This window comes from Macadamia integrifolia, chromosome 8 (genome assembly GCF_013358625.1).
Source record: "Macadamia integrifolia cultivar HAES 741 chromosome 8, SCU_Mint_v3, whole genome shotgun sequence".
Classification (NCBI taxonomy): domain Eukaryota; kingdom Viridiplantae; phylum Streptophyta; class Magnoliopsida; order Proteales; family Proteaceae; genus Macadamia; species Macadamia integrifolia.
In genome coordinates, this window is record NC_056564.1 from 8,738,360 (window position 1) to 8,748,540 (window position 10,181).

The 10,181-nt window shown below is 35.9% G+C and overlaps 1 protein-coding gene across 1 annotated transcript; it reads right to left on the reverse strand.

The window, feature by feature from the left end:
* Window positions 1-6,598: 6,598 nt before the first annotated feature.
* On the reverse strand, window positions 6,599-9,798 carry LOC122087420 (protein ESKIMO 1-like). Its single transcript, XM_042656551.1, has 5 exons — window positions 9,276-9,798; window positions 9,009-9,180; window positions 7,683-7,882; window positions 7,412-7,570; window positions 6,599-7,221 (listed from the first exon to the last, which is right to left on the reverse strand). Exons 1-5 carry the CDS (start codon window positions 9,743-9,745, stop codon window positions 6,867-6,869), a joined length of 1,356 nt encoding a protein of 451 aa, XP_042512485.1. The 5' UTR covers window positions 9,746-9,798; the 3' UTR covers window positions 6,599-6,866.
* Between the last annotated feature and the right edge of the window lie 383 nt (window positions 9,799-10,181).

Consider the following 10,181-nt stretch of genomic DNA (forward strand, 5'->3'; position numbering starts at 1 on the left):
GTTCAGCAATTTTATAATAAATAGAGAAAAAAGTAAAAATTTATAGAGTTAATGTCCAGGTGTCCCTAGATGAAAGATAAAAATACACTTAAATCAAAACTTTAGCTCACTTCTTTATTCACAGCATCGCAATCAACAGAGGAAGCAAGAAAAAATAAAAAACAAAAACAAAAACAAAACAAAACAAAACAAAACCCTTATGTCCTTTAGGTTTATCTTTGAAATAAAAAATAAATCAACGTCTACTAAACTAAGTATTTTTGTGTTTCCCACAAGATTGACAAGGTTTTTTCTTCCTTAAATATTAACATTTTTTTTTAATTAAAATAATTACACATGAATACATCATGTTTTTTCTCAAAGTTTAAGCAACAAGCTTTAAAATTGGTGGGGTAGGTCGATCAACTTTTCTACCTTCGCAACAATTGAAGGCACTCAAAATAAATAAATAAATGGGAAAATAGTATTTTTTGGTGGGGAGTGGAGGTGTAGTTTCTACACCCAGACACATGGGGAGGCAAAATGACCACCGCTGCCCCCCCAATGAAATGGAGATTTTTGTGCACACAGAGCACGGTTCACTGATGTGTTTTTTTTTTTTTATTGGCACACAGAGCATGGTTCACTCCTTTGCCCAGTTTGTCGGCTTCTTCACCTAAGAATCAGGTAATATTCTCTATTAACTCCTTTGCCCAAATTTGATATCTAATTGATAAAGTTTATGTAATTTTTCAATGGGTGTATGGTCTTGTGAATTTTTCTTATGCTGAAGTTTGTCGATCAAATGAGCTTTGCCACTGAAATACTGACTTTGCCTAAATTGAATTATACATTGTTTTTTCTACTTTGCATTGGTCTTTTCATGAGTTTGACGGTTCTTAATGGTCACTTTAGGTCATATTATTTCCTAATTGATTTTCACTCTAGCCCTATTTTTGGTATGGTTCGAAATTTGATTTCCAGATTTCTTTGTTACTTTGCTTGATTTTATTGGAGCTTTGAAGAACATAATTGGGGGTTATTGATCTTTCAATAACCTTACATTACGCTAGTACTCTTTGGGTTCCATTAAAGATGGTTTACATTTTAGATGCCAATTGCCTAATGTATCTAACGTAACGAGCAGAATGCTGTGGTTCTTCATTTTTTATCTTTGCATCCTCTATCTGATGTAATCCTTTCATTTTTATCCAATTGCTGGTCCATTGACAATTTCCATTGAGAAAATATGTGGGCTCCAATTTTGAAGTGTTTCAGTTGCTGACTTGCAAACAAATCCCTATTGATTGAGCAACTCTAGAATTGAATGTAATCACTCTTTTCTGAACTACATCCTCCTAGGCTTTATTTATCACTTTTATTGGAATTGTTTTTGTTTCTTTATTGGTTTGAGTCACTTCCTTTAACTTCTCCCTGTTCTTCGTATTACAAGTTTTTGAAAGATTGCATCTGAGAAGTGAGAGCTACTTTTGACCTGATACATCAACATGGTTTCTCTCTCTCTCTCTCTCTTCTCTCTCTCTCTCTCTCTCTCTCTCTCTCTCTCTCTATATATATATATATATATATATATATATAGAGAGAGAGAGAGAGAGAGAGAGAGAGATATGTCTGACACTATTGCATATATTGGTAATGGGGTTTCTAAGGGACAATAGGGTTTAGGATGAAGGAACCATGAGAAATGACAGAATAGCAGGATGTTAGGAACAAAATAAGCAAACATAGAAATTAAATAACTCAATAATGCTAATTCTGATGTGGCCAGAGGCCCAGATTCTTGGCTGAGACTGATAGGTAGACCACAATAGTTAGATACAATTCAAATCTGAGGTTTGATAATCTGATTTAATAAAAATCTATTGATATGGAGCCTTATATATTAACTGAAAACAGATTCATGAAATCAATTGCAGAAAACCTGAATTTTGAGAAGTTGACATTCAGTAGGAGAATGTAAATCGATGGGATATCTCATATCTGAAAGCAACAATGAATCTAGAACTGAAAGCAGAACTTCAGAATAGAAAACCAAGATGAACTGAAGCAATAAACTACCGAACAGAAAAGAGAACCAAATAAAAAATTAGATCTAAAGATTGAAGAAATTTGTGTGCGCAGGATAAGGAAAATGTAGAAACTTACCTAATTTTGATTGGAAATAGAGGGAGAGTAAATTTTTTCATCTCTTTCACTCATTTGCATTATCATTTCATTGAGAATACAGCCAACAACCAGTTTCTTATAATGAATGAGAATCTTGAATGGCCTTGTGGTGCTTGTTTTCTTCCTCAAGGTTTTCTCTCTCTATTGGGTTGTTCTTTCTCCCTCTCATATATTTATTATCTACTTGTATAATATCTTTGTTAGATCCCTATATCATTTCTTCTTCTTTTACTCTAGTTGTGCTTGATGAAGACTGTATAATAACCCAGTATGCTAACTTTTTACGTTAATTTATAATATTTAGTTATTATGTCTAGAAGTAGTATCCCTGCCATTAAGTGGTCAGAAGTTGAGACCAATGTTTTCATTGATGTAATGAAAAAAACTGTAAAAAATGGTCACAAATCCAGTAATTCATTTAACAAAACTGGATGGGTGGATATTACAACCCAATTTGAGAAGACTTTAAATCGTAAAGTTGGGAAAGAACAATTACGCAACAAGATGAACAAGTTGAAAGCAGAGTATCAACAATTCAAGAAACTACTTGACACAACTGGATTTGGGTGAAACTCAATGACAAAATCAATCACAGTTGATGATGAGTCGTATGGAATATGATAGTACAGGTACAATAGATCTCACTAGCTACTTAAATTGTTTCAAAATTAGATTATTATGAGTAGTACATCTGACATATATGATGACTATTTATGCAGGCAAATCCAAGTTGGTTGAGATACAAGAAGTATGGATTAAACAACTAGTCAGATTTAAGCATGATATTTGGGGATGCCTATGCTAGAGGAAACTTAGGGGTTGACAGCGCTCAAGATTTAGATGACATCGAATATGATAATGCCATTGATATTGAGCAAGTCTTTGAATCTCCTACTACCTCGATGCATTTAGGCATGAATGACCCCTTCCTGCAGGATACTCCAACTCAGACCACCACAAAGTGAAATCTTGATAGGACACCTAGGGGACGAAGAAAAAAGAGCACCAATAAGTGAGACAGCCACGTCAAGGACTTGTATGGAAAGTATTTATCCATCAAAATTGAGAAAGCATCCAGTACTTCCGTTACATCTCCTGTTCGTGGTGGGGAAGGTACATCTCGTCCTCGAGATTTTAGTGTGAGTGCATGTGAGGCCATATTATCCTTCATACCGGATATGTCAAATGAGACATACTTAAAGTCCACCAGTCATATGTGTGCTGATCCAAGTTGGAGAGAGTTGTTTGTCTGTGCAGCGCCTGTTGAAAGGACTTGGCTTTTAGATGCCTTGGATTAGTTTAGGGGCAATGGCCCCTTTGTTTGATTCTACTGTTGAGACTAATTATAATGGTTGTTTCTTAATGCTACTTTTCATGATTTTGGATTTAGGACAATACTTTGGATATGGCTACTTGTGTTTTATTTTATTAATTTTTTTTTTTATTAATGTGTGTAATGTTGAACATGGGTTTTGGTTAAAACAATGTCAGATTGTTATGTTTTGCAGTCATTTGTTTGAAATTGATAAGTAGTTGTCAATTTATTGCAGTTATGTTAAATACATTATATGAAACATCTAGTGATAAAGAAGATATAATTATTCACATAGGAATGGAATTAATGAGTGAGGTTGTATATACTCGGGAACCATGTAGGGATGTGTATTTACAGGGGCTATCATGATGCATGAGATATTAAATGGGCATACCAACAGATGCTATGAAGAGTTTAGGATGCAATGTCATGTCTTCTTCAACCTATGTGATTATGTTAGACATAAGGGGTGGTTAAAGACACGACCAAAATCTGAGTGGATGAATAGCTTGGAATGTTCCAATGGATTATTGGAAAGGATTCAAGTAATAGGGGCACCCAAAATCATTTCAACCACTCAAAGGAAATAATTAATCGGACATTCATTGTTGTCTTGATTGCAATGCAACACCTGGCTAAGGAAAAAATCTGACCACCAGACGTCAGTATGATACCGACAGAGATTGTACAGAATCCGAAATACTACCATTTTTTTAAAGTAAATATGTTAATATGATACATGTTTGTAATTAAATATATAAATATTGATATTCTTATATGTAGTGACCATTTAATTGTCAATATATGTCAAAGAATTGTATTGACACCATAGATGATACTCACATTCATGTGGTAGTTCCAAGAGAGGATTAAACTCTATATAAGAATCGATAGGGGATCAGAACTCAAAATGTGATGTGTGCATATTTATTTGACATGCGATTCACATATGTGTATACTGGATGGGAATGTAGTACAAATGATTATTGAGTACTTGAACAGGCAAGAAGTGATCCTCGATTGAGTTTTTCACATCTACCTCCAGGTATTAATTTTATTCTATTATATTAGATTTTCATTTAAATGTATACATAATAGCATATATTATTTTTTGTTTGTAGGAAAGTATTATGTTGTCCACTCTGGGAATGCTAGCCAATCTAGATTTTTGGCACCATTTAGGGGTGAGAGATATCATCTAGTGGACTACAAAGGGCCTAAAAGATCCCCAAGAACAGCAAAAGAGTTGTTCAATTATAGGCATTCATCACTTCGGAATGTCATCGAACGTACATTTGAAGTATTGAAGAACAAATTTTAAATTTTAAGGCTAATGTATCAGTTTCGAATGAAACTTTAGGCATCAATCGTATTGACATGTTATGGGCTACACAACTATATTAGAGAAGAGCATATTACTGATGCTGAATTCTTGAGGATGAGTGATGATTCAAAAGTTCTAGAAGATGAATTGAATCCCCCACATGAAGATTTCATTGATCATTCTACAGTATAATCAAGTCAATGAAATAGGATAAAAGAAATGAATGCCACTAGACTAAGAATTACAAATGCAATGGCTAGACAGCAAAGGATGCCTGAACTAGTTAAAAATTAAAACCGATAACTATTTGGACAAAGCTGAAAACCTAAATTGATGTTTCAAGTGATGTAGTATTTTTTTTATGTTACATTTATGTATGTGATTCAAGTTGATAGATTATTGTGAATGTCATATATTTGGATGTTATATTAACTTCTTTGATATTTAAATTACTGTTACAGATGACTTCTTCTATGTCTCCACTCATAACAGTAAATTGTGAAATTTACGGGAAGAGTTGTGCTAAATATACAACTAAGTCGAGTAAAAATATTGGAAGAGAATTTTTCAAGTGTCAAGATTCATGTAATTTTTTCATGTGGGTCAATGCAAAATATGAACTGCGACGAAAGGTCCAAAAAAGGGGACAATATTTTCTATGTTGCCCAAATTCAACTGGGGTAATTTATTTCTACAATTGATCTATACCTATAGATAATTTTAGATTTTTTTTAATTTGATATTAAATTTCAACGACTCTAATCACATCTATTATTTAATATAGGCTGATAATTGTGGATATGGTATGTTTGTATGGTTGAAAGATGAATCACATATCTTTACTATACAACATACATTATGTTTAGAAAGCTCAATATTAACAGCATCTATACCACCATCCACTTCGAACGAGTATATGAAAGGATATCTGGAAATGACACTTAAAGAATTAGAGAACCAAACAAATAAGATGAAAGACATTAAATACTAGGATAGCCTAGTGGTGGTAGCTTCGGCTTGTGGAGCCGGCACCCAGGGGAGGAGGTCTTGGGATCGAACCCTGTCGTACACATTGTGTGTGTGTGTGTGCATTTTCTTAGTTATTATGTATCTACCCATGGATTTCCTAGATGGTTAGGGCGAACTGGAGATTGTGTGGATTAGGCGCAAAATCTCAGGTTCAAGTCTCCATCTATGTATCTGCGATTTAAGTAGAGATCATGACGGTAGATTGTTGTGTTAGTCTCCTCAAGGATTAATCAAGGTGCGCGTAAGCTGGCCCGGACACCTTGATTAATAAAAAAAAAAAAAAAAAAAATGAAAGACATCCTCTATGCATTCAAGTCTTTAGATTTTGACAAAAAATGAATGCATAATTAACTTGGACAAGGCATTGTTAATTCTGTACTTTATTTGTCATTTTGAAACCATTTTTTTTATTTGGCATGTAATACTTTATTGTCCCAAAGGATTAGTAATTTCTAATAGTATTTTAATGTTATTTCTATAAGTATTGACTTAAAAAAAAAATTCTAAAACAAGCATCACCAAACGGCGAAACTATCGTTTTTCTGTTCTGAAACTGTTCCAGAAACAGATTCACCAAAGAGCCTTAAATCGTTTAAAAATGATGTTTTGACACAGAAACCGAAATTTTCGTTTTTGACACGAAACGGAGTTTCTGGAACATAAACAATACAAGCTCTAATTGATCATAAAATAGAAACAAAAACATGAACATTCACAATCAATTTAAATTGTTAGGGAGCCAAGTCTTTAGGACATCAATTCTTTGCTTCTCTACTTATTTCTTCTTTCTGAATTTCATTATACAATTTAAGTAAGGTACAATCTTCCAAGCATGGGCTCATGTTTCACCACTTTTCGGAAACCCGGCATGCTTATCTGGCTAATATCTTAGCCAGTCAGGAAAAATAAAGTACAAAAAAATTCACCCTAGTAAAAAAAGAAAAATAAACACTATTTAAAGTTAAAAAAGGGGAGAAAAATTAAAGAAGGGAAATTATTTTAAAAAAAAAAAAGGGAGAGAGAGAGGGAGAACTAGTGGGTTGAGGGGCTAGAGATGATACGAATATAGAGGAATTCATTCCAAGTATCCGGCAAACCCGGGAGGCACCAATGGATGCAATCCGCGAATTTGTCCGGGTCGGCCTTCTGTTCATCTGTTAGCACATTCCCTCGCCGGATGGTGTAGACTGATGTGTGTGCATCCTTCCGATACTCAGAGAGGGTGGTAATGTTAAAGATATAAACAGGAACCTTCATGGATCGGGTCACATTCGATACCACAGCAAATACCCGACGATCTGTACCTACCTGCAGCCGGGTCATGTTCTGCACCGGCATCGTCTCCTTGGCACACTTGATCCCATCAGGGTTGTTCCAATCCGAACTCCTATTGCATCCACCAAATCACAATCTCGTTTAATCTCATTTACCAACCAAAATGGATAGCTTGAGAAAAATCATTTAATTTGGGCCGGGTCCGGACTCAGGACCCTATAGTAAGGTCCTAGATATTCCAATTTAAAGGTCCTGATCTAATCATGTAAAGTATAGTTGTTCTTTAAGTCATACACTCTTACTTGATGTGAACTGGAGACATGCTAGTGAAGAAGACAGATGTGCTTCTTGGGTCCACATTTTCCTCTACCCAATTAGCCCATGTCCTCAAAACCCTCTCGTAAGCTATCGGCCGTTGGATCTCATCGTACTCTTTATTGCCTTTATCGAATGATCCTCGTCTTTTTGATCAATCCATAAGAAATCAAGATCAATCGTTATGATACATTATATAGATAGTAAAAAGAGGGAAAAGTCAAACATTTTAGAGTTAAGGTTTTTCCAAACACTTACAAAACTTTCATCTTTAGAGTATTCATCCACCATATATACGTATTGAAGATCAAGTAGTCTACACCCTTCCAGTGCTCCCCATGCTTGTTGATTGATTCAGGCATGATGATGCGATCAAGAATGCTGTGCGTCCTTGGATCATCCGAGTTGGATTCTACCAAAAATGGGGCCCAGTAGAACTCAACCGTAGCTTCATATTCCTTCACAAGGACGCACGAGACAAGTGTTGTTAGTACAGGTGTCAATCAGTTGGGCCGGTCTAGTCTCAGTCAGGTCTAATTAGGCTTATACCCTTGGACCGTGACCTATCTATTTAAGGAAAGAGTCGGTCTTGATCGGTCTCATGTCGAACTTGTTGGATTCCAGACTTTGACCGGTCTTTTTCTAATTGGGCTATAATTGGGCCTTAAATAGAATAATGTACCAATAAATCCTTAAACTGACCTTATACGAACGAGGTCTTTAATTGCCCTAAATTTAAGATACTTTAATATATTTGATTAAATCATCAACAATTTAAAAAATATATTATACTTAATTACATTCAATAATTGATAAAAATATCAATGTATATTCTACCAAAAAAAAAAAATCAAAATATGTGTATAAACAGTCAAGCTTGTAAATGTGTAGGGCTAGTTGGGAGTCTGTCAGATTTACCCCTCACATCGAGTACTACCTATTTATAAACGGGTTGAGCCTTAGCCTGGCACGTTTAAATAATCAATAAAGGTTGAGTCGGTCTTCAAACGGTTGGGCTTGATCGGTCTAACCGATTCAGGCTTGGAATTGACACCCTTGATTATTAGGGTGTCAATTCTAAGCCGGCACCGGTTAGCCCGAATAGGAAAACCCAAGACCAGCTTGAACCATTTATTAATTGTGCTGAGCACAAGCTTGGACTGAATAATGTTCATTCATTCCCAGAGCAAGGGTCTTGGATGATGGTTATTTGAGCGAAACCCTCTAAGAGGCTGTTCATAGAAAAATGGCTCATTTATCCATTTAAGGCCTGTAAGACCCTCTTTAGAGATAGACTCAATAGCCCATTTAACGTTTAGCCCGATTAAAAATCGGTACTTGACAGACCGATTATAAATGGGACCATACGTAGCTTATGAGGACCAATACTTAACCAGGCCTGTCACAATGTGGAATCCTAACATAGGAGACCGATTAGGCCTGACCAAAACTTGTCTGGAGTCTCCGGACCGACCGATTGACACATATGAAATGCTCTTAATGTTTTTCAATTCGAACCACATGGTTCAGGTAAGTCGGACCGGTTGGTTCATCTACAGAGGAAGAGAGTAATATAGAAGATACCTCAGCTCGGAAAACAGAGAGGGAGCCAGACTTGTTCAAGCTCTTCTTCCCCGGAGGGATCACAGATTGAACGAGACAGACCATGGATTCCCACTGGTTCCGATTCAGTGAGTCACCCACGAACATGAGTCGCTTCCCTCGAAGTCTCTCAAGCAACAATCTCGCACTGAACCTGAACAGAGATTAACAATTTACCATAATTAGATGATTTCAAGCATCAAAAAGACTGGATTTTTCTTCGTTCTTTCTGGGATTGCAGTATCTTACTTGGGCAATGAACAATCTCTGGGCTGCCATCTCCAATTCTGATAGAGAGAATCCTTTCTACCATTCCTCATACAAGTCACTTGCGCAGTGAGGAACTCACATTCTTCTTCTTTATATAGAGGATGACTTACATTGTCGAAAACCCATTCTCCATTAAAGAGATCACATTCTTCTGGTGGTACCTCAACCTCCTCAATTTCCTCTTTAATATGAGTCAATTCCTCATCTAAAATTTCTTCCTTGGTTATGATCATCTTCATATTTGTGGGTTCTATTTTTTCTTGCAATATGGGCATTGAAAATGTGAACTCTGCAATCGATTTCAGGTCCTCATTGTACATGAAACCCGCGAAGAGAAAGGCAGAGAAGACGACAATGAAGATGGAGAGATTGTTATTCTTGCGGCCACTGCAGCCGACGTGCTTCATATCTGGGAGGTAGAGAGATGCTTTCCGGGGAGGTGGCTGCATGAAAAAGAAGAATGGAAAGCTGAGATGAGGTGTGAGTAGGGGAAGAAGATATAGAAAAAGATAGCAAAATACTATTAAGTTTAATGGAGTTGGTGAGCTTAGTTTTGTTTAAGTAACTGTTTGGACTTTTGGAGGGAGAAGTGTCCTTTTCTGTTTCTTTACTAAATCGGATATAACCACCTGATCCCAAACGATGAACAGAGAGAGAGAGAGAGAGTCAGATGGGTTCTTCCCAAATGGGTCCCTACTGCTTCCTCAAGTACTAAACCTTTTTTTGCTGAAAACTAAATATGGCCCAGACAAGGAATAACTTAAAAAGTCCATTAGGTACCAAACACAGAGTTCAAATTGTGATAGAACTGCCAACTTCTTTTTTTTTTTTTTTTTTTTTTTACTAACGATGGTTATCCAAGCCTTTGGCCTGATTAATTTGATG